This window comes from Sciurus vulgaris, assembly GCF_902686455.1.
Source record: "Sciurus vulgaris genome assembly, chromosome: 8".
In the NCBI taxonomy this organism is placed as follows: Eukaryota; Metazoa; Chordata; class Mammalia; order Rodentia; family Sciuridae; genus Sciurus; species Sciurus vulgaris.
The window spans coordinates 8,484,420-8,509,672 of record NC_136468.1 but is presented as its reverse complement, the minus strand read 5'-3'; the positions used below and the strand labels follow the sequence as shown (position 1 = coordinate 8,509,672).

At 44.6% G+C, this 25,253-nt stretch overlaps 1 protein-coding gene across 2 annotated transcripts in view; it reads left to right on the top strand.

Annotated features, from left to right (window-relative positions):
- The window catches only part of CNTNAP2 (contactin associated protein 2), a 2,020,421-nt gene that overhangs the window by 1,772,801 nt on the left and 222,367 nt on the right, over window positions 1-25,253 (top strand). For both annotated transcript variants that reach the window (XM_079149276.1, XM_079149277.1), the window contains exon 16: window positions 9,222-9,392. In XM_079149276.1, coding sequence (XP_079005402.1) covers window positions 9,222-9,392 — 171 coding nt within the window. The remainder of the gene's footprint in view (window positions 1-9,221; window positions 9,393-25,253) is intronic.

Here is a 25,253-nt window from a genome sequence, read left to right as displayed (position 1 = left end):
AAATCAAGCAGATCTTCCTCCAGTTCCCTGTGTTGTCAAACTGTGGGATAATTCACCTTGCTATTATCTCCTTTTGCGGATTCAATCACATAGAAGCTTTGGGACTTCCCCAAGACCAAATTTTAAGTGAGGAACAGGCAACCCAAAAGTTATCACTACATCTAGTTATTCACTTCTCCACTGTTGGTTATTAATCACTAACTTCAAACCCCAACATGCCTGGGGTTGCTCATGCATAATCAATGACTCCAATAAGGAAAGCCTGAGGAAATTTAACGACCTCATGGGGAGGACCAAGAGCTTTATAAGAAAACTTAGACCTGCCTCCCCACCCTCCAAACATCCAAGCACACAGAATTGTCTCAAGCATTCAGAAAAAATGAAATTACCTCAATGCACCTTTTGCACTTAAATGTATCACTAATGGTCTAACCTGTGATAGTTTCTCATGACTACTTGGGGACAAATCAGCTTTATTGGACTCTGGCATTGGACTCATGGTTTAGCAAGTGTTCTGAGTTCCACCTTCATATTCTTTTTCTCTGGGGACTCCATCCCCATGTTGCCCAAAAGAACCAAATCACAGAGAGACACTAGATGACAGTTTCAATGTTGACTCCACCTGCGAGTTTGCGTGTTACCCTTTAGGGCTGAAGCTGTAGAAGAGGCTCCCTGAAGAGGATAAAACCCTGCAGTGAAGCAGCTGACTCCAGGCCATGGTCAGCACCTTGACTTGAAGCCCTCCCTTGTGAAGTTCGTTGCCCAGGAACATGAGGCTCAGGGCTCAACAAAGCTGCTCTCTCCTGGCCTGAATGTACAAAAAGGTTGAATTAGGAAGTAATTTTTTCCACCCATAGGGAAACCTCTATAAGCAGACCCAAATCTGCATACAAATGAAGTCATCCGGTTATTGTAAACAGCACTCAGCCCATACTAAACAATGGAAAACTCATTGCGTAACCCAGAGAACACTCAAATTTTAACCTCTGGGTCATTAATAATTTTCAGAGTAATTAGTCTCTTCCAAGCTGGTATTTACATTGGAAAGTGCTTGTCATTTAAAGAACTTATAAATATGCTTCTCAGGGCAGTCCAACTATGGGGCCATCCAGTGGCTGGGAAAATGACTGAATCTGGGAAAAGACAAGACCAGTAGCTGCTGGAGCCACCCCAGCAGCCACACTCCCCAGTGGTCACACTGCTGCCCAGAGCACCCTCATGCAACCCTCTGCTTCTAGGCTCAATGCAAACTCCTCCAGCCACTGCCTACCCACCTCCCGGGGTCACTCCTTTCCCCTCCACTGGCGAGGAGGACAGCAGGGGCCAGGCCCACCTGTCTGCTCTGCAGTTGTCTCTGGCCACTCCTCTGTATCAGGCTGTTCTTCAGTGGCTACTCCACAAAACCACATAGCACATTGCCAGCGCCCAACCCTAACCCATTCAGGTGTCGTGAATGGAATTTAAAAAAAAAAAAAAAAAAAATCATGGAGGGGGAGGAAACACAAGCAGTTCTGAAAGACAGTCAGTGGGGAGCAGAGGATGGAACGAGGAGGACCAGCAAGATGGAGGAGATGAGAACCCTCATGGCGGTCAGCTGGGGACGCTACCCTGCGAGCTCCCTCTCCGTCCAGCTGCACTTCTTTGGCCACACTCTTGTGTGGGGCGACTATGGTGACAGCAATGGTCATCGTTTGGTAGTGATTGATGGCCATTACTGAATGATTTGTGCATAGCACCTGGATCAATCACCTCCCGTGATTCTCCACACCCGGTGACGAGCTTCCCTTGGTGTTCCACCATACCAATGAGGACACTGAAATCTGGGAAGGTCAAGTCATCTGCCTGAAGTCACCTGGGGGGCAAAGGTGGCAGAGCCAAGGATGGGAACCAGATCATCTGATCCCAGAGCTGCCTAGGCACCCAGCACACAGACGGGCAGACAGGCCAGAGCAGCTCCAGGAACCTACTTCTGCCCCCTCCCACCGTGCAGCCTCCTGTGCCCTGAACCCTCAGGATACCACCACCAATGCTTTGGGGCTGCTTGGGTGGCCTCCATGTGGATGGGGACCCCCTCTGTTATCTCTCCTCCTCCTCCTCATGAGGGACTTGGGCCACATCCCGAGATCTGCTTCATAACTGCCAGGAAGGGAAACCTTTGTCCAGCCTGCTGATGGCAGCTGAGCAAGAGGCGCAGGCTCCAAGAGGCGCAGCCACCGAGCAGCCAAGCGTGCGTGAGGGCAGAGCTCTGGCAGTCTGCACAGGGTCGCTCAGACCGCCAGCTCCCTTCCTTTGACCAGCAGTGAGTGAACTGTCCTACCACGCAGAGGCGGAATGCTCCAGACCCTAGGCACAGAGAAAACGGAGATGAAAACCCTTGGTAAAGACAGAAAAGCTGTGGAAATAGTGCATAATATAGGTCGAGCTCCTCTTAGCCTCCCTCCTTTCAGCCCCGTGGAACACTGACCACCAGACACTGGAGGATTCTTCTTGCAAGAAATTGAACGATCTGTCACCAAAGAATGCCACAGACACTGGCACTGGGCAACTTGGAGGGAAGCCCAGGAATCAACAAATCCACCACCAGCCCTGATACTCCACCCAGTCACGTCAGCTTCCTAGCACCATCCCCACGGAGGGGTAGCGCGGGGCTAGCCTCAGCCACCATGCAAGACAGGTGGGAGGCCTTGGAGAGGAACCCAGAACTAACCATGGAGCAGGAGGGCTTGGGAGAACAGCAACAATGCAGAAAGCAGCAGAAAACCTTTGAAAATTAGATTAATAGTCTCAGAGAGGAAAGGTACTGAGACATTCCTTAAAAAAAAAAAAAAAAAAAAACAGAACCGGTACTGTGGAAAAAGGACTATCAGAAGCAAGAATAACACTTGGAAATTAAAAATATGTAGCTGAAATTAAAAAGCAATAGGGGAGTTAGGAATAAGGCTGAGGAAATGCCCAAGGAAGCAGAATATGAAGAAAAAAGATCAATATTAGGAATGAAAATGAAAAAGAGAAATAAAGATAATCTAAAATTAATAGGTGTCTGAGAAGGAAGATCAGAGAAGTAATTATTCAAGTCTCACACCTGATGTGGCAAAAAAGATCCACACCAAGGCTGTCCTGTGAAATTTCATTAAAAGGTTAAAGGAAAATCCTGAAAATTTCCAGATATATATATATATATATATATATATTATATATATATATATATATATACATATTCGTTCCCCTCCGGGTACAGTAATCAGAAAGCTTAGCTTTCCAGTAGCAACCTGAGAACTTGACAACTTTCTTCCTGTAAAGTAAGAATAATGAGTCATCAGAAGGACAAGGATTTAGAAGTTAATCTCCAGTACCCCTTTCTGCAAGGAGCTATCTGGGAATGCTGGATACAGGCCGCGGACCAGGAAGAGGACGCCTCGGATCTGGAAGCTTGCAGGTAGAATCCCAAAGAGCAGCAGAAGCCAGTTCCTGGAATACCGGAGGGATGGGTCCCAGGGCAAGGGCTGTGAGCACCACCCTGAGAAGCAGCCATCAGGTGGAAAGAGAGATGGGAGGACCCCGCCAGAGGACACAGTGGGACTGCTAGATCACCAGAGGTGTGGAGCCGTGGAAATGTTCCAGAAGGGTTTTACAGCACTTGAGAGAATCTGGAGAGAATCCACGGCAGCTTCACAGGAAACTAAGCAAAGGAAAAACAAAAATCATCTCTTTAGAGAAACAAAAATCAAACAAATGTACATTTACTGCCTGACTCGTTACTGAATCATAATTTTAGCCCTAAAAATATAAATACTGAATTTCAGTATCACCAAAGTCTGTGATTTGGGCCCTTAAGGGAGAATATCAAAAAAAGGGAGGAGGGAGGCAGGCCTGGAAAGGGGGCCTACTCCAGACCCCACGGCCAGGAAAATCAATAGAAAATGTCTATAAGCTATAAATTAATAAGTACCTACAGAAGTATTTTTTAAATACAGAGGTATAGCTAAAAGGTGTTGGAAGGGATTGTCTCTAAGGAATGAGATTGGGAGGTGGGGACCAGGGAGCTGGGGTTGCTGTGGTCCCTGTGGCACCATTAGGTGGAAAGTGGTGCCTGTGGAATACCTTGTGAGAAATGAAGACGAGGCTTAAAAACCGAATGCCGCCCATCACAAAATCCCCTTAGAAACTCCTCAGTTGGAATCCCACACCACGCCATCGGTGGTCAGACTAGAGGAAGTGGCTTTCAGCGAATCCGTCGGAACGCCTAACACAGGGCTGATGGTTGCCTACGGGTTGCAGTGTTGCTGGGCACACAGATGCTGGGTGTGCAGTCCCAGGCCACTCTGGGACACTGAGTTGGGCCTTTCAGATCCCTCTTGCCACCCGGGATAAGTCTGGCCTTGCCCAGAATGTGTTCAAAAGGCTTCTCACGTGATTACCTCATTTTTGAGCTTGGAGAGCCTTCAAGGTCATCCCAGCCATCTTGCCAAGATCTGATTACTCTTGCTCCAGCCGGGGACCAGGCCCCTGAGTCCACCTCCCTTGTGATTCCGTTACTGTTGACTGACCTTGCTGTCTCTGACTGTCATTTCTATTCTGTATCATGCCTTCCCTCTCGGTTTCCAACCTGCCCCCTTCTGTCTGTCCATGCTGGCCCAGTCCCTGCCACCTGCTGTCACTCAAGGCCTGCTCCACAGGGAACCTCATTTCCAACTTGGTATTCTCATCCAATGGCTTTACCCTCCATAGCACTGACCTTGATAGCAAGTACAAATCGCAGCTATTTCAATAACCTTAAGGTTATGAGACCATCAGTCTTGCAAATGCATGGCATTGTTCAATGAGGTCTACAGGGAATAAAAGAAATAAAGTCATGGATGAGGAAAATTATGGTATGCTAGTGGAAGCAGTGTCCTGCTACCTGCAGGTGCTAAAGCAGCATTAGCTTTTATTTATATTTATCTAGCATCTCCCATGCTCAGGCACACATACTCGGCTTTACCATAAAGCATATCCTGTGCCTTTGAGGTCTTTGCATATTGGGTATAAATGAGAAGAGCAACCAATCACTTATCCATTTATTTAACAATTATTTACTGAGCACTGACTATGTTCTGAGGTCGAAGGTTACAGAGATGGAATGGTTTTAGCCCAGCTCTCTTGGAGCTTATGGTCAGTGGGGCGCAGTGTAAATCAACAATAATGCTGTAAGGTCCGCGCATTCTGGAAGTGCAAGGTGTACCAGGGAAGCTCTCATGCTATTTTTTTTATAACCAAAAATTCCAGCAACTGGACAGCAGGCTCTTCCGAAGGTGACTCGGAGAGGGTTAACTGGGGTCTGCAGCTGCTGCATCCAAACTTCTTCTCTATACACTACTCACTAAAGGCCCTTAGCCCACACCCCAATGAGCACGTTCACTTATCAATTCCACGCACAGGCCACTGGATTCATATACTGTGCACCTCTTAAAGTTAACTAAAATAGACACTGAAAAGGATAAGCTTTTAAAGATCAGTGTAAATGGAAGATCTAATGTCCTCTGCCTGTGCCTCAGTGGAAGCTCCAGAGTCGACACCTCAGCTTCAGTAACACCAGTCCAGTCCACAGTAGGGTCCTCACCATTGCTGGTCAAGAATCTGGATTTAAGAAATTTTCCCAGAGATCTGGGACAACTCACAAGCGACAAATAATCTGGACATTTCCAGAACCCTGTGCCCACCACTGTGCAAGGCATGATTTGCCTGTGAATGGGTCCATTCAAGAGGCCAAATCAGACTGAAGTTGCTTAGTGAGCATAGAATCAGAACAAATGGAACCACGGTCAGTAAAGATGTTTCGTCAAACTAGAATAACTGATGGAACTGCCCTTCTCCTCTCAGGGGATAGTTCCTTTGAATAACTAGGGTTGGATCTCAAATAAATACTGACATGTTTTACCTTTTAGCTTTCCTGTTTCTAGAATCATTTGAGACAACTGCCTTCCTGTTAATATATCACCACCTCAGAAAATAAGAATGCACTTGATTGGATTGAAACTTTAAAATGTTAATTACATTCCCGTCTTGGGGATCAGCCTAAAGAGACAGAATTGCTTTGCTTAAGGCTGAAGGCTGGCTGAGGACTTTGATCCCTGCTAACTCCCAGGTTGTTAAAGGGCTGTCACCCAATTAGGATGCACAGACTCCTTCTGAGCCCCAAGTTGACTCATCTTCATTCCCCACGGGCTTTAGGGCTCTGATGGGTGAGAGGGTCGCTTGTTTGATTTACATTTCCTCAAGAGTCCTTCCTCCAGGCAGCTGGCAAAGGTGAGCCTGCACTTCTCTTGCTGTACAGGGAAGCAGATGGCTGACCAGGAGGAGGCTTAGCCTGCAGGCGACAACCTCTGACAGGTAGTGAGGACACTCTCTTCCCCAGCATCATCCTACCATGCAGTCGTCTCCTTCCCCAAAAGAAAATAACCTCTTTTGCCCCCATGGAAGCTATGATTGCACAGTTAAAATAAAAGTTCAAAACTGCACTGGAACTTCCGGGACACCTCAACAGCTGTCAGCCCCACCCGGCCTTCCCACCACCACTGTCTCTACCTTACTCCAGACATTTACAGAGTTTGCACTGATTGCTGGGTATGAACCGCCTGCTGAACTCCAGGACCTAAGGAGACACGGTGAATAACTCTATGTCTGTAAATTCAACAACTTAGCCTAAATGTGACAAAGTCTACCAACCAAAACCAAATCCAGTGTAAATAGTAAAACACAACTTAACCATTCAGAAATCACCAACTAACTTCAACTAGGAACTTTTTCCCCCAATAAACAGGAATTTCTACATTCACCAATCAAATACAGTCAGCCCTCCACATCCATATGTTCCGAATCCATTGGTTCAGGCTCTGCAGATAAAATAGTTTCTAAAAAAATATCTATGCATCTATACAGAACCCGTGCCGATATTTTTCTTGTCCTTATTCCCTAAATGTTTCAGTATAACAGACATTTTCACAGTGTTTACCTTGCATGAGGTATTTATAAGTCATCTAAAGGTGATGTGATGTATACAGGAGGTTATGTGCAAACATTTCTGCAGTTTCTACAAGGAACTTGAGCACCCATGGATGCTGGTACCTATTGGGAGTCCTAGAACCCATCCCCATGCACACCCAGGAGCCCCTGTCTTTCTGTCTTACTGCCACAAACACTTCACCCAAGTTTCCTCCCCTGCTACCCACTTGCAGCCTGGTGCTGCCTGGTTCAGGGACCATGGAGGCTCAACCAAAGTCCTTAAAATTTTAAGGTGCCCATCCATGGATTTATCTTCTTTTTTTAGTTTTGGGTTTTTTGGTTTGTTTGTTTGTTTTGGTTTTTCTTGAGAGTTGAGATGGACAGAATGCCTTTATTTTATTCATTTATTTTTATGTGGTGCTCAGGATCGAACCCAGCGCCTCACACACACTAGGCAAGCACTCTGTCGCGGAACTACAGCCCCAGCCCCACCTGTATTTATCTTTAAACCTACCATACATTTATCTAGATATACCAATATCCCAGATGTCTCTAAAACTAAAAACAGCATTAATTAAATAACAAGGTACATCTCAGGGTAAAGATATGTTTAATCTAAATTTATGACTTAAACATAGCAGTGCCAACACAGTTAATTTTATTTAAGAATGGTATTTGAATTTAATATTGCATATGTACATAATTTTTATAAAAGAAAGGGAAAATGTAGTTTGTATAGGAATAGAAGCAAATAAAGTAAACTTTGATTCATTGTGTTCTTTGAAGGAAAGATACAGCAAATGTCATTTTAAAAAACACTTTGGAATTAGTATTAAAGACAAAGACTTTGGTAACTGCTTTAAACCTGCCCGAGTGACTTAGTCTTACGCTGTGATGGTGAATGTGCTCATAAATGTGCACATTAAAGAGACTTCTCCCCTGGAGGTGAAGCTGAGAGTCAAGCCACAGTCTTTGTTAAGTCCTCAGTCCATCTGTCCTGGGGGAATCCGCGTAATCCAGTTTGGTGTCTTGATTTTGTCCTGTGAATTGCTTCACCCCTGGGGACACTGACCACACTGTCAGACAGTGGGTGGGGGTTGGTGGTGGGTACATCCTGGCCTGCGAGCCCCAGGTGGGCCCAGCCCACCACTGTCCATCCCACCAAACGCTCCGCAGGTCCATTGCTCCCGAGTTCCCAGGGAGGAGCTGGGTAGGGAAGACTCACTTTCTTTTTATGGCAACCCAATTCTGGGGCTTCGAGCATGAAAGCATGGAAACTGCCCCAACCCGGCCTGATCATTTCTTGCTTTTACTCAGCTCTTCAATTCCCCCAGGCTTCTGGGCGCCCCACTATATTCCTGAAGCACCTGCACCCGTGTCTGAGCACCTGTCGATGGGGGAGCAGGCACTGGTTATTTCAAGGCAGTAATGGAGGAGAAGAAGGAGCAGAAGACCAAACCTCCATTCTCTCTTTCATTATCCTTCCATCTGGCCCACACGCTTCTTACAGCAGACCAAAGCCACCAGCCATAGGCACAAATTCAAAACGGCCTCCATCTCCCCACCCCAGACAGTAGCATGAAGGGCTTCTCTTGGCTTTCACCCCTCTTGGTGTTGACCCCCTAGAGTCCCTCTAAGACTGCCCTTGTTAGGAGCCCCAGCTGGGAATCATTAAAATACACATACTTTATTTGCATAAAAATTGGATGATGATACATAACGAGGGAGGGTGGTGCGGGGAAGAGAAAAATGAAGGAATTTTGGATGGTGTAGAGAAAAATGGGGCAGGAGGGGGTGAGGACGGAAAGATAGTAACTGAGACAGACAGTATTACCCTATGTATATGTATGATTACGTGAATGGTGTGAATCTACATTGTGTACAACCATAGAAATGAAAAGTTGTACCTCCCCCAAAGGAAAGAAGTAAATACATATTTTTTTTAAAATTTCATCTATTTTATAAAATTTTAATATATTGGCATGTTATTCATTATATATACATTTCATATGTTGAAATTGAAGTAATATACATGAAGCAAGTGTAAAGTATTTTAGAGACACCTACGTGTAAGTTCCAGAAAGTCAGAGGTGTCTGAGGATTTAGTGCAGCTCGTCTGACAGGATGAGGGAGAGGGGGGTCTTGCTGATGGTGGTGGGTTAGACTCAGGAAGCGGGTCTGTCTCATGTAATTACCTTAATCAAGGTATAACATGACGGGATTTTCTTTTCTCTCTCCAGGGAACTACTGGAACGCGGCCTCTTTCCCAAACCCGTCGTCCTACCTGCACTTCTCTACATTCCAAGGGGAAACCAGTGCTGACATTTCTTTCTACTTCAAAACCTTAATCCCCCGGGGAGTGTTTCTGGAAAATCTGGGGAACACAGATTTCATCAAGCTGGAGCTGAAGTGTAAGTGTTGGTTCTCTTGCTACCTCCTCAGAGCCACTCTGTGGCCTGGGGGCCGTGCCAGGATTAGCAGTGCCAAGAACATGGGCCGCTCTTGTTCCAGGAGCAGGACTAGAAGGTGCAGGCCAAACTCGAGCCCTGTCCACAGGACACTCCCAAGGAAGCATGTGCAGGTAGAGGGGCCAGGGCCCAGTTATCAAGAAGACCAGAGAAAACCCCCCACCCTGATACCATGGGGGAGACAACATACATGTGGCTCTTTTTAAAATGCAGTTGTTTCCCAAAGAGACAGGTCAAGAGTAGACAAAGAAGTGTGTGAGGCCATCTGAGGAACATGAAGGAAAACAGAAATAATAGTGTGCTGAGCATGCAGTTTTCCACATGAGGCCCCACACCGCACACCCTGTAAAAGTGTAGGTTCTAAAGTTATTTAGCCAGAGATACAGAAACTGTCGGATGCAGACCTGGATCAGATGCTGCTAAGCTCAGCGCAGCTGGCCTTGCCTCCAAAGACTTCCAAAGAAGGCCTGGTTTCTGTGGGAGAGCCGTGTTTGCTGCATCTGAGAAGGGCAATTCTTGCTTTGCCAGGGTCCTGGTTGTCCCCATGGCCTAAGTTCAGCTTTAAGAACTTACAAACCACAGATGCCAGGTCTCCTGGCCGTTGTTGCAAGATCACAGATTATGTCCCCCACCCCAGCCCAAACCTTTCTCTCTCCACAGGACCTCAGCCTCCTGCCTGCCTTTGGTCCCCTTTACCTGAGTGCTTAGGCTACTGGGTCTCATCCAACAATGACTCCAAGTCCATTTTCCAGTATTCTCAGATAAAATATTTTTTTTCATTTTGTAGTCATAATTATGCAATATGATATTTTAGAGATCCTCAGGTAAACCTCTTTCTGCTGAAATTGATTGGATTCTATTTCGGAAAATGATAGTTTATGATGCCAAAAGGCACAAGTTTTGAAGTTAGCATCTCAGGTTCAAATTCAAATTTTGTGTAAATTGCATGATCTCTTTGGATCTCACTTGCCTAAACTGTAAAATGGGGATGTTAACTGTGCAGGTTTTTATGATAGCATTTGTTTCAGCATCTAGTAGCTCCTGGGATAACCTTCCTCAGTCGCTCATTGCAGATCTGAGCTCACCCAGATCAAATTCAAAGTGAGCCTGAGGATATGCGGTCTTGAGTGTGTGCTCCAGGATCTACAGGTTTCAAACAAGTTTTTTAGGTAGAAACCACAAGTGAGAAGGATGGCACCAGTTGCTTGTCAAGAATTTGGATCTTGGTAGGTAGGGTATTAAGATGTCTTGCAAGAAAGGGATCGGGGATCTTAAAGAATCTGCATAAAACAGTTCTTGGAGAGGGAGACTAGAGAAAGGACAAGAATGGAGGAATTCCTAGGAAGGGAAGGAGTTGGGGCAGATGACCTTGGTGGCTCTGTGTAGGATCGGAATGTTCTGCTCTAATGAAAGCTATAGCACTATACATGTGAAGTCCAGGACACAGTGAGTCTGGGCCTGGTGGGAAAAGATGTATATCTAAGGTCGAGGGGTCCAAGCCCTGATCACTTGTGTCCTCTTGGCCTATTATTTTAGGGGTGTCTCAATCTGCTTTGTCCTTTACTTTCAATTTCTTCCACAAGGACATGAAAAACCAGTAGCATCAGACCTTCTGCCACCCCATCAATCACAGTTTCACTGTCTCTTGCCCACCAGGGATCCTCCCAGCCCACATCTCCCTGGGTTGCACGTTCTGCTCTTCCAGCAGGGGCTGTTTGGCAGAGGGCTCAGGAAGGATCATTTCTGCTGTCAAACTTTTGTAAACCATCTCTCCTTTTCTCCCTTTAGTTTGCTAGGCCTTCTGATCTCTCTCTGATAGGAATTCAAATTTTGTCTCTCTACGTGTGTCTCAAAGGAATTTTGTCACAATGCATGCCTGCACATTGCTCTCCAGAATAGCAGTCCTGTTAATTAACTACATTGTGCCCTTCTGTCGAGAATGGAAGATTCTTGACTCAGGGAACGGCGAGCCTGCGTACAATAAGTTAATGAGATGCCACCAACATCTTACGTGCAAGCAGCAAAACATGTAAGATAAAATTAGGGCAATCTTCCTCATTAGCATACTTCAAAGGTAAAATTCTAACTCTGTATCCCCCTTGTTTACTATTAATGTTTATTCATTTGTCCAGTGAGCACTCACTATCTCTGTGTCCCAGCCACTGTGGTGGGTGCTGAGGAACACAGTCAAATCAGATCTGTCTGTTTTGGGAGAAGGCAAGTAAATCAGTGGTTACAGGCAAGGAAGTCACTCTGTCAGGTCACAGAGTGCACAAGTGTAGAGCGGGTGTTCAACCCCAGATGTTTTATGTCTGACCTGGAGTCGTCTTGTGAACAGTTGAGTAAACTGCCTCTCACAACAGACAGTGAGAGAGCGGCCTGGAGTGCCACGGGGGACATTCAGACCTGACTGGAGTGACAGAGGGTGCTTCCCAGGGACTGTAATGCTTTAATTAAATTTTGATGGACGAGCAGAAGTCAGTAAGGTAAAGAAGGGGAGGGAAGAAGAGGAATCAGGAAACGACATTTCAGTATAACACCAAGGGGGTGAAAACGCTGGGGACCCCACCGAAGAAGCCAGGAGGCTGCCGGTGCAGAAGGACCCTGTGCGTGGGGAGCCAGAGACCTAGAGCTGAAGAGCAGGAGCAGCTGAGCAACAAGTATCTCCTTGATCTTCAAGATATGGTGAGCCGGGGCAGAACAGGATGAGGGTCACATTCACACAAAGAGCCAGATATGTTGGTCCATTTCTTGACTTGATACCACAATGCCTGAGGCATGACTGAGCACGGATGCTGCAAGTACCCACAGCGTGGCCCAGCCCCTGTGAGGGTCCCCGTCGGCGGCGCCACCTCGTGGTGGATCGCGGCGGTGGGTACACATGTGACCTGAGTAAGCTCGGAGCCCTGCTAGTGAGTCAGAGAAGAACCTGGGGGTCAGGCTCAGGATCCTAAAGCAAGGATCTCAGGAGAACTCACTCCAGGAGAGGAGCGTCCCTTTGGAGGACACGCCCCCAGTGACCTAAGCACCTCCCACTAGGCCCTAGTGACCTAAGCACCTCCCACTAGGCCCCACCTCTTAAGGATTCCATCTCCCTGGCCACTGGGAGCCTCGCTTCCAGCACACCAACCTTCGCAGGGTAAACCACATCCAAGCCACGGTGCAGACCTGAAGCCAAGGGGGCTGCATGGAGGGAGCGCAGAAGAATGGAAGAGGGAGACAGCAGGGAAGGCATGCACACGACACACAGAAGGGACAGGTTCCCCACGCCTTTAGCAACATAGGCACGAAGCTGAACTGGAAGAGAAGGACCTAGAATTAGGCCACTCTCTTTCCGATATTGTGGGGGTGGGGCACTTCTCACTGAGGCGGTGGTATTTAGGGCAAGGTGCACACACATTCTGGAGAGTTCAGTGTGAGCCTCTGTGGCCACCGGAGGGCCTGACCAGGCAGGTTCCCTCAAGGATGCTGACTGTCCTGGCCCAGCCCAGCAGAGGGCTGAGTTAGAAACCCAGGCCGGGAGCTGTCATTCCCAGGAAATAAGACTCATGCGCTGCACCAGGACGAGACTGGCCAAAACAAAGGTGCAGAGACAAAAATGAGATGTGGAGGATGAGACCTTCAAGGGACCGAGGAGGGAAACGACCCCTAGAATGGGCTGCAAAGGAAGACAGGAGTGTCCAGAGACGGAATGAGAAGGAAATTCCAAGAAGAATGAGAGGGTCAGGTACTGCTGAGCCGTCACTAAAACAAGGATATTGAGTGACCATTGGGCTTAACCTGGACAGGTCCTGTCCAAAAAGTAATTAAGGACTGCGGGTGCAGTTCAATGTTAGAGCATGTGTCCAACACGTGGGAGGCCCTGGGTTCCGTCCCCAGCACCACAAAGACAAAAAGATAAATTTAAAAAGCTAAGGCATAAGGCAGTCACTGGAGTGAGGGGTCGTGGACATGGAATCAGGGAAGGTGGTTGTGCTTATGGTGATTGTTTTAAGACGGCACAGACTTGAACATGGGCACATGAAGAATCTGGCAGAGCAGGAGAGATTGGAGACACAGGAGAAGGGGGATTGTCTGGAGAAGCAAGGTCCCCAAGGAGGCGGCAATGAGTGAGACCCAGCATCACAACGCTGCAAGGACTGACGAATACGGGTCAAAGGGGAGGAGAGCCCAGGCCACTACCAGGAAGTCCCTCCGAAATCTGGCCTTGCTGCTGCTGCTGCAGCTTTGTTTGCTATTTGTTAGTATTTTTGAGATGACTGAGGATACTGATTTTAAAAAGCCACTGTAGCAGTTATCAGAAAAGCCAGGTTCTAGACCTGTCCCAGTGCTAGCAGTCATGGATACGGGCTTGCTTTTCAGAGTTACTGCCAGGGGCTGGTTTGACTTCTGCAGGTCCCTTTCTGACCATGGTGCCAACTTCGGGCCACCATTTACTGAGCACCTCCTGCATCAGGGTGCGGGGATATGGCACGAGAGTCTGAAGTAAGGACGAGGGACCCAACGCCCTCCCCTGAGGAAGGAGACAGCGTGTTTGTGACACTGCACACACAAAATTTTACTGAGAGTGTTCTGAGTGCCAGGCACTATTCCAAAACTACTGTAGGTATTAACTGTTTTACGTTTCACAACATCTCTATCCACACTGTACAGGTAAGGACACCGAGGCTCCCAGGTTATACGGATTATTCCAGACATAATGCTGCTTTTAATCATTAAATTCAGTAGTTAATGATGAGAACAGGCATAAAGTGTTATAAGCATTGAGGGGAGAAGTAGGGGCATGCCTGACAGTGAAGGGGAGAAAGAGCAGGCACCTGAGGTTGGCCGCGAACTCAGGCAAAGACGTTATCTGGATGAAAGCGTAGTGGCAAGAAATCTAGGAGAGGCAGAAAGCTCACAGAATCGGCAACAGCGTGGGTGTTCCGGAAGGTGCATTGGATGTTGTCAGAGTTTGAAGCATGAGAGACTTTTAGGCAAGTCTCAGGTCTGATTGTAAAAATATGGCAATTGAAATCCTCAACCAATACTTACTGTACACCTTCTATGTACGTGCCAAGAAGGAACACAGAGAGACATGAGTGGGACATGGCCCCATTCCAGGGCACCTCCAATCTATCAGGGGGCAGGGGCAGCCATCTCGGCTGCTATAAAACAGTATTTTGGATAAGATGAAATAAGTGTTAGAAGGGTAAGCAATATGCCAGGGTTACCCAGATAAGGCACAGTTACTTCTCCTGGAAAATAAGAAAAGCTCCCTTAGAGATGGTGTCACTTTTATTCAGTCTCAAAATAAATGGGAAAGATGATCAGCCCAGGACGGCTGTGGAAATACCTCAGCGCACAGATGGCCTGGACACCTCAGGAAGGCGTGCTCCACCACGCACCAGTGGTGGGCCTCTGTCTCCATGACACCTCCAGGGTCACAACCATGCCAGCACATCGTCGGTACTGAGTAAGCACTTGATGAAAGGATGAGCCACTAGTCTAAACAGAGAACGGGAAAACCGAGGCGGAGAAGGAGACCACCCCAGCTGAAGGACGGGTGATCAAAATGAAAAGAAAGACGACGTCCTAAGGCATGAGGTTGGTGAGGTTCTGGAATTCAAGATTTCTCAGGAAAGCAGTTTGGACGAAGGAACTAAGCTGCAGGGTCCAGCCACGCGAGTGCTGTGCTGGGTGGACTGAAAGGGCTGTGGGAACAGGAGAGGGGGCCGGAAGGCAAGGTGGCGGGTGGTCCCCAGAGCACGGTGGAGGCCTCCAGTGGAGGGAAGGGACTGAGTGGACAGGGAACCTGTGAGCCACCGTCACAGTCCCAGGGCCCAAAGCATGACAGCAGCAAGAACAGGGAAGGCGGGCGTCACAGGAGGCGGCCTCGCTGGATGAAGACCCTGGAATGGAGGGAGCGCTGCTCCCTGGCCCCAAGATGTGGACCACCTGCCAGTACTCGGTGGTACCAGGGGCCTGCGGGGCTTTTTTTTTTTTTTTTTTTTTGACAATTTGGAAGACATGTCAGAGGACATTTGTGAAGGGGATTTGGGGGCAGAGGGCAGATTTTAAAGGGAATGTTAATTGAGTAGAAAGCATTTGGGAAAAGCAAACCAGAAACTATTGCAATCCGTTAGCATAAGCTTCCATGTTGACCACATTTGAGTTTTTTTCAGATACCAGGATGACTCAGAGAAAATTTTTGCATTTAGCAGGCATATCTCCCCAAAAATGTGGAGGCAGCAGTCTAATATCCTACTAATCTTAGGAAAGGGTATTAAGGAAAACTTTCATTTCCAAGATGCAGCCTTCTGCAGTACGCATGCTGGAGAAAGTCACAGAAGAAAATATTCTGCAATATATAGAAACTGATGAATCAGAAGAAGTAAATTAATAGCAATTTATCTTCCCGTATTTCAGAATTGGAACAACTTTTTATATTAAAAGAGCTTCGCTCGTGTAGACATGAGGAATGTTGAATTCCACTTAACTGGGCTGTGGTACTGTTGGGGATGCTTTGGAAAATATGAGTTTTTAACACAAATCATGTGCTAGCACCTGGGGTTTTTCTTTTTAATTATCCAAGTCAACTTAGGTTATCAACATGGATTGAGGAAGAAGTTTAGTGTTTCTCCTGCTTTGCAAGTCTAACTGTGGTTTCAGTTTATACTCAAGATTAGAACTGAAGAATGATTCTGACTTGATCATTAACTATAGAAGAAAAAAATTACCTTTTCCATAAAGGAAAACATTTAAAGATCTGAGTATTTAATAACAACACTGAAGGGTTTTTTTGTTTGTTTGTTTGTTTGTTTGTTTTTTGCAGAACTGGGGATCAAACTCAGGGCCTTGTGCTTGTAAGGCAAGCACTCTACCAGCTGAGCTCTCCCCAGTCCCTGAAGGGTTTTTTTAAAAAACATCTCTAACTTCTTGATTTAAACTTCTCAATTTGGATTATAGACCAAAAATTAAGAAATACGAATTGAAATTAAATTTGTGCTAAATGAAAGCTATTTGACATATTAGCCATTTGCAGCTTATTACATATTAATATATATATAAATTATCAGTAAATAAAACTGGATTATTTTATCCAAATTTCTTTGCCAGTCTCACTGAAAAGACAGCTATTTGAACATAGGTACAGGTTCCCTGGGGTGACAAGGACGAACTTTGGCATAGAATATCCTCTGAATATGAAAATTTCCCCACATTACCTTAGAGTTTAGTGATCTATCTATCCTTGTCTGCTGATCTGGAACTTTCCAGGCAGGCCTGGGAATCCTCCTAAGCTGGTCACACAGTTACCTCTCTCTACAGAGTTTACGGTCCTGTCTTTCTTTCCCCTGCCTTTCTCCAGAGGCAGCTGGAGAGGACCACTGGGCTAGCCCTCTCCCTTGGGAGGTCTTATGGGTGCAACCTGACCCCTGCCACTCAGCATTTCCTCTCTTCTCCCAGAGGGGGATGGTGAGCTTGCTCTGCTTGCTTTTCCTAGTACAGACAGGCATTCTAACTTTTAAAGTTCTAACCAGCCTCTTGATGACACTTCCTTTGCCTTTGGCTCAGATCTCAGACTCCAAATGCCCAGGGAAAGAATTTTTCCAGTCACACACAAAGATATGGCTTGCGGCTCCTCTGGGGCTCAACTTCTGCTCTGGAAATTAAGTGGAGTCTAGGAAATAGTCTCCCCAAGACTTCACTACAGGCCCCCATTCATTTGTATTAAGGGCATTTTAGAACAGTAAAAAGGAAATAAATGTCAAGAAGCAGGATGCCCTCGAAGACATTACATCTTACATACATTTCCATGTATATTTATTTTCTAAAATGTTAAAGAGGAAGTCGAAGTAATCAACAGAGATACATAGTGACCATCCTTAGGGAAAGGGAAAAATTCTTTGTCCTAACCCTAATTGACCAGAAGGGGATACAAAGAACTTTCTGGGTGGTAGAAATAGTCTTTATCTTGATCCAAGGAATGATTACATATGTAAAAAAATTATTCAACTATATACTCAAGACTTGCACATTTTACCATGTACAAAAAATACTTCGGTGGAAAAAAATTGGAAAAATAAAAATTCTTGCCGTGAAAAAAATCTCAAATGAAACAAATGTTAATAAAACACCTGATTTCTCAACAAGCGAGAGGTAAGAAGTCTGAGGTGACCCAAGACAGGACTCTGAACCTCCCCTGACCCGACAGTGTCATGTTGACTTGTAAAGCAAGAAGGTCACACTAGGTCATCTGTAAGATCTCCTCCAGCATTAGCACCTCTGCAAATCTGTCAGAGACCATCAGCTTCAAGTGAGGTTTACTCCTCCCCCACCCCGCCAACTCCAGTGAAGTCATAATTAAGCAGCACCTTAACTTTTCATGCCAGAAGAGGGCTTTCCCAGAGCAAGAGACAGCTGCAGCAAGGAATGCCAGTCCACATAAATGCTCAAACTAAATGCAATCGGGATTTTTCCTGTAATCTTTGGCACCTTGCTGTGAATGCTAAGGAACCAACGGAATGGTCGCAGGTGCATCAGGCTCAGCACTAATCAAAACTGAACCCTACAAGCTCTCTCCTGTGCTCCACATCTTGGTTAATGTCACTACCATCTTACTCTCATTATCCAGATTAGAAAACCCAAGCTCAGATTCACGTTTCACTAACACCCTGCCCCCATATTGGATGGACTGCTCATCTTGATACAACTATATTTTTAAAATAGGAAAATAATTTTCTTCCTGCAAGTCATGCACAATCCCAAAGAAAGCATCAACTACTGGTTGCAGTAAGGAGAGGGAACACAGATACGAAGATAATGAAATCGTCTCAAGACTCTTTGTCCTCCAAGATGGTTTGCTGGTTGAATCCCGAGATTCGTGATTCAGATGGGTTCATAACTTGTCTCCCTCCTCCGGTCCTTTTCTCCTGACATCAACCTACCTACCACATTTCTACAGATCTGGTCCTATTTTTCCTTTCCTTACAGACCATAATGGTTTCTCAGTGCCTTACAAGACAGAATTCAAACACTTCAGCTTGATAAATGATTCGAGGCTTTGATTTTACTTTCTGGTCTCTGTCCCCCACGCAAGCTTTGAACTCACCCACCAGCACTGTGTGCCTGACTTCAGTCACCTCCACCTGGTGACATTCCCTGGACACCACCCACACTTTCCTAAGACTCGATTTGTCTCTGCCTGCTCTGAAATTGTCTTACCTTATTGAAATCCAGCTCACATGAAGGATTTTTTTTTTTCCTGCATCTTGATTTAAAATATAAAACACCAATATGGCAGAAGTCTTCATTTTTCTAAAAATATCAAAAGTTTTGCAAGACAATTAATTTGGTGCATTGCCTGGAAAATAATAGGCGTCCTTACTAATGAGCATCTTCGTGTAGTACTTTTCTGAACAGAGCATAAATCCTATGTCATTAGTATGAGAAATGCTGAAGTTTCATAAAGATATTTTTTTCTGATGGAATTTTTTTCTATCTCACTGTCTCCAATTCTAATGTTTTCTACATTATTTATTGTATAGGGTAGATCACAAAATCTTTTCCTTCAAAAAAGTTGGCATGTTAAAGTGTCAAAATGACTAACAACTGGAATCAGTCTGCCTATGACCAGATGGAAGACCACAGGCCTACTAAGAAGGAAACAAATCAAAGAAGCTTGAATCCACACATTCTGAGGCAGAAATAGGAGAAAGAAGATGCCATTATTGCTCAATAATAAACACATGGATTAGTGAGGAAAGTAGAAATATATTTGTGGAAGTTTAAGTTATAATAAGGTTACAGACCATCCCTCTGACAATCTCTGTGCTACCGGTGTCTCTGCAGGCTCAATATTTTCATAAAAACAAAAGCTTCAAGGAAAGAGTTGGTGCCACAATCAGTTAATGCATGTTACTAATACTGGAGAATTGATTCAGCCCAGGATGACACTTGGGACCAATTAATTCAAAGCTGGTTAAAAAAGAAGAAGACAAAGACATAATAAATCAGGAAACAGAGCTTCATTTAAATATAATGAGTGACTGGAGTAGATTACTTGAAATAACTCAAAACCAAGAAATATCTCAAAGGACCAAGACAACTAACTGTAAGTACAAACAACACTGGGTTTTTACAAGCCATCAGACAAGCACCGAGTAATTAAAGGCATGTAAGAAGACACTGGCCAATGGATGTCCCACAGAAAACAGCCTAGGAAAACAGCAATGTGCAAATGAAAAATTCAGGAAATTATCTTTTTAAAGACACATTTTGCTGAAATTGCAAGATAGTTTCTAATAGCAATCAAGATAGAAGTAAAGGGAAGCCGTGGAGCTTTACCTGAAGGACCGGCAGGACTGAGGCCACCAGTAAATGCTTCCTCCCTAAAAACTTTGAGAAAAGCAAACTTGCTTCTGTCATATCATATTCCTGGGTTTTGTCTGTTGTTTTTCATTTTCTGGTTCAGGCACTTTCTGATTTACAAGGGGACTGTGTTCTAGAAGTTTCTGAGCTGGTTTTTCGGACACCGAAAAGTGTTTTCCTGTAGACACAACATTGTACATGGCCTTCCTATTCCACAGCAAGCCATAAAGGGCTTTATGATTCTTGTTAACTGTTCTTCCAAGCTGCATGGACCAGCTGGAGGCCTCAGTCCTAGGATTTGGAGGCCACATGATCTAGAACAGAAATGTTGAAGAACAAAGGATTGCTTTCCATATTGAGCTCGTTTGTGACACTCCTCTCAATAGAGGAAGCCTCGATTTGTTCTTATAATAGTCACAACACAGTACTACAGACACAGGGACAGCACGGGCACCCACACCTGTCCACAGGGCTCCCTCCTGGTTCCCAGCCACTGTCTTTACTCCAACACATCTACAACTTAGAGAATCCCACTCATTTGTTCAAATATAATGGGATAACCTATATATGTTGAAGATCCTATAATGTTCTAACATGGAACTGGTATTGGAAGTAAAATCATTACACCACGATCCATCCCTTCAAATCCCAGAGGTCTGGGAAGAATGATCCTCTAGTCATTTGTTTTTGTTTTTGTCTTGTGATCTTATAAATATGTGGAAAGATGTGATGAGGTCATAAGAGAGTCAGGATGAAGATACATTCTTATTTAAGAATAAAATAAGCTGCTGTAACAACCACAGGTTTCGGTGGCTACATGAGAGTCTTTATGCTTACTGTGCAGTGGTCCATGAAGATCTTCCACAGGGTGACTTCGACATCCAGGCTCCTTTTGTCCTGTGGTCCTGCCACCTCCTATAGCCTAGAAGCATCTACACTGAGTTGCCGGAGAATGAGGAGATGGAGAGGCAGCCTCTTCCCTTTAACCACATGGGCCCAGAGTGACACACTTTCCTTTGCTCTCAGCCCACTGGTGAAAACGACTCACTTGGCTGCCCCTAGGTAGTCAGGGGTCAGGAAATGAGACACCTAGGGGGAGGGCAGCTTTGCAGGGATAACTCTAAAGGAGAAATCAACTTTTAGCAAGTTACTAGTCTCTGCCACAGGTACTAAGGCAACAAAAAGGAATAAGCTTCAACCTTGCCCGAAGATGCTGTGTTTGGTTTGCATGGAAGGAAGACAGGCATATAAATATGAGGCAAAGTGGTTTTCCCAGGGAACAAACAGTTTCCTCCAAGTATTGGGCACATACACAACAGGAAGTCATATGTCCAAAGCCCAAGGACCACTTAAAAGATATTTTATTTTTACAGAAATGACCCATCATGTATCTGTGTTAAATTTAACAAAAGAAAGCTAACCAGACCCAAGGCCTCTGAGGAAAGTATTTATTTTCCTCACCTTTGTGGATGGTGCTAAATGATCGAATTTGGTTTTCTGCATCTCTGAACTTGATTCCTCTGATGAGAACTGACGTGAATGCCAAATGAGTTCTCGTGAAGAGTGGTTGGTATTTAGAATTCTACAGGGTCTTTCTGGGTAACTGCAACCAGAGCCAATGAATAATAGAAGCAGTGTGTATCTGTCAAGTGTAATTATAGCACTGGATTATGCTCATCTTGCATTTGATTCCTGTATACATTAGTTTAAACATCGGAACATGCTGATACTTCAGACCTGTGAGGATTTTACTTTGAAAAATAGCATGCCATTAGTTTTAGCCATTTTTAATAGGAAAAAAATTCACACCTGGTTCAGAATTGTTTCCTGGTAAAGTCTGATCACTCTTGTTTTTAAAATCTTGTCAAGTTCCTAAAGACAAGAAAGCAGTAAGGAGGAATGTCTCGGTCTAGTTTTAAATTTCCTCTAGTGTTCTTATTTAAATGAAATCGTGTTCTCTGCATTTTGATGAACTAATCCCTCTGATTAAATGCTCGATAAAATTATAGGATAGAGTTGCCTAAAATGTCACCAATCTTTGGAGAAGGAAGTAGAAATTATTGGATTGTAACTTTTAAATTATACAAATATTGTTTTTTAATGATTTAAAAATACATAGAAGCAAAGAGGATAAAACAAAAAGAATCAGCTATAATCTTCTATTTTGATGTATTTAAATTACCATTTTGGTGTCTACATTTCCAAACATTTTCTCTGCTTTTATATACAATTTTTTACAAAAACGAGATCATATGATACATACTGTTTTGTAACCTACTTTTCTTCGTGTAATAATATTTTAGAAACTCATTTCCCTGACAATTTATTTAAGACTCCACAATAGTAAATTTTTTCAACTGAAGGCAAGCATTATATTAGAATCTCCTAGAAGACATATATAGTTTGAAAAACAATGTCATTTTATATTTAGGAAACAAAACCCAGAAGCTATTGTTTTTGTAATATGGTCTATAGAACATAAAGCATAAGAATTCCTCTTGGCTGGTAACTTGTTTACCTGAGATCCTGGAGCTTGTTATATTATCCATCTGCCTCCTGTATGGGGCACATCAGTATTGGGAGGGATCATTAGATTATTATGTCAGCAAGTGGGGGCGTGGCCTTGGAAAGATTGAGAAATATAATGCCTCAACTGCCAAGCATCCTGTTTTACCCACAATCCACTATCACTGGGCTTAACTTTGAAAAGATAGGTTTCCACACACTCCAGTCTACTGGCTTCTTGTTCATTTTCCATCACACCCCATGATAGCAGTCTACACACTTAGTGTTTTCTAAATCTTGCTCATGTGCTGCAGCAACAGGCACCGGGGCAGACTAGATGCTGAGACTGGAGGGCCTCATTGGGAGGGCCAAGCAAGGAATTGTCCAGCAGGACAGCGACACCTGTGGAAGACCCTGTTCCCAGAGCTGTCCCCATCAGTGCACTCATTTGTCAAGGGCCGGTCCAACCCTCCTTTGGCAGAGGCTGGTGACTTGCTTGATCAAATCCACTGCTGTTCTCTCAATGGAGCTACTAAGAGAGAAGCCATGTTCCTTTAGTTCACCAAATCAGGAAAAGAGTAAAGGTGGTTATTCGAAAGTTTTTCCAACTGGCCCAAAGAAAGTTCTTGTGTGTTTTTATAGGTGCTGACTTCAGGAGCAGCAAAATGTTATCTATGCACCACATACAGGATGGTTATATTTTCAGTTGCTATGTTCAGAAACAAAGAGGAGAGTGTTTTATGCTGCATTGTCATTATTATTTAATGTCACCCATTTCCAGAGGAATGCTTTGTGCAAGAATTTGGTTGGTGTAACCCTAAGGGATACCGTGAAAAGATTTCTGTTTCTTTTCAGAAGAGGAAATACATTGTCCAACCTCCAGTATACCACTCACTTCTCTGTCACTTTAATGAAACATCTACCCTAAGAAACCCCAACCCTAAGATCTTGTATTTTTAACAATTGTTTTTGTCAGCTTTTTTGCTGCTGTGACTAAAAGATCTGACCAGAGCAATTTTAGGGAAGGAAAAGTTTATTTGAGGGCTCACAATTTCAGAGGTCTCAGTCCATAGACAGCAGGCTCCATTCCTCAGGGCTCAAGGTGAGGATGAACATCATGGTGGAAGTGTAGGGTGAAGGGAAGCAGCTCATATGATGATCAGCAAGCAGAGAGAGACTAAGCTCAGATCACCAAATACATACTCCAAAGGCACACCCCCAGTGACCCACCTCTTCCAGCCACACCCCACCTGCCTTCAGTAACCACTCAGTGAATTCCATCAGGGGATTAATTCACTGATTGGGTGGGGGCTCTCATTATCCAATCATTTCACCTTGAATGTTCTCACATTGTTTCACACATGATCTTTTGGGGAACACTGAACATCCAACCATAACCATATTCCACCCTCAGAGACCTCATTTCCAACAGTCACTACTGAGAAGAGAGAAAGAACAAATTAAGCACAGCTAGGAAAAAAACTAATCATAGATCACTTAGGCAACTCTTGCAAAGTTTCCAAAGCAAAAGGGACTTTTATAGAAGTCCTCCACACGTGGTTGCAGAGAAGTGAAGTGGGTCCCCTTTCCTCCAGTATACACCACTATTCCCTCTTACACTCTGTTGACCCCACTCCGGTGTTGTCATGGAACAAAATGAATCTCCTTTTATGATGTGAGTCCATCATATATAGAATATATGTCTTCATTTTTATCTACATTGGAGAGATCTTGTCCGAAGTCATACCAAGATGGCACTGAAAATGTTTTCTAGGAAGAAAAAAAAATTTCTACAAAACAAAGGTGACCCACAGGCTGGGTGGAAGCTCAGTACGTAGCAACCAAGACGCAGACTGCTCTTTGCTCTCCTGATGGATCTGTCCACAGCTTTCAACAGCAGACTGCTCATTTCCAAGCTTTATCCTTTCCTCCTCGGATCCTGTCTTTGGCTTTTCCTCATTATCAGTGTCCCCATCAGGACAGCCAGCCATAGCTCAGTCACTTCCAAGTTAGCATCGATTCCTGACTAGGATGTTCTCTCCTTTTCAATTTCAGTTTCATCCAAGTTAATGCAGTCAGTGTTTTTTCCTATTCCAGCTCTTTTAACCTCCAATTATGTTACCTTGTTTGGATCTCAAATCCCACAACTCCCTCTACTTGATTTCTACAAAGTCTTAAGCCTTCAGGAACCTGTTCCCCCTGTCATCGCCTGAAACTAACCTCACAAATTTCCCAGGGGTTCTACCAAAGCACTCATCTTTTAACGAACTTTTCTCATTTTGCTACAACACTTGAATGTGGTCAAGAGGAAATCTTCCTTGACGTTCATTTCCTCCTTAATTACCTCTGGGGACACTGTAGGCATCCAGTTTCATGATTTCTCTAAAGAAGATTCTACATGTCCCTTTATCATGAACTCTGTATCCCCAGAGTCACCATCTAGGCCTTTCATCTCTTTTTCCAAACCTGGACCTTTGCTGCCCAGTGCACAAGTCTCTGCTTATCCCAAGCAGGAGGGTATCTGAAACCCCCTGCACAGCCTGCACAGTGCACAGGGTATTCTTTCTAGCTATGTAACATTTTGAAATGGTTTTTATCTTTTTCCTATTTAAATCATAGAGGTCCATTAATATTCAAGAAGTTATTCCCAGAAGGTGGTTAAATGCATGGAGAAAACTAAAATTAGAAAGGCTTTGCATTTTAAAGCCAGCTCTCTGTCTTTGCATGGCCAATGGAATTTCTCTTTCGCTTCCTGTTCTCTGTGGATGCCTTTGTTTGTGAAGTTATTTTTTAACCATAATAAAAAGCTTAAAGGCCAAAATACATGAAGAGAAAGATTTCTCATACTCCAGAGGTTATCAAGATACCAGAGGTTTTAAATGAGTTCATAACACAGATTCTTCAGCTCCAGGCATTTCCTTGAAGAATTTCCCAAAAACTTCAAATAAA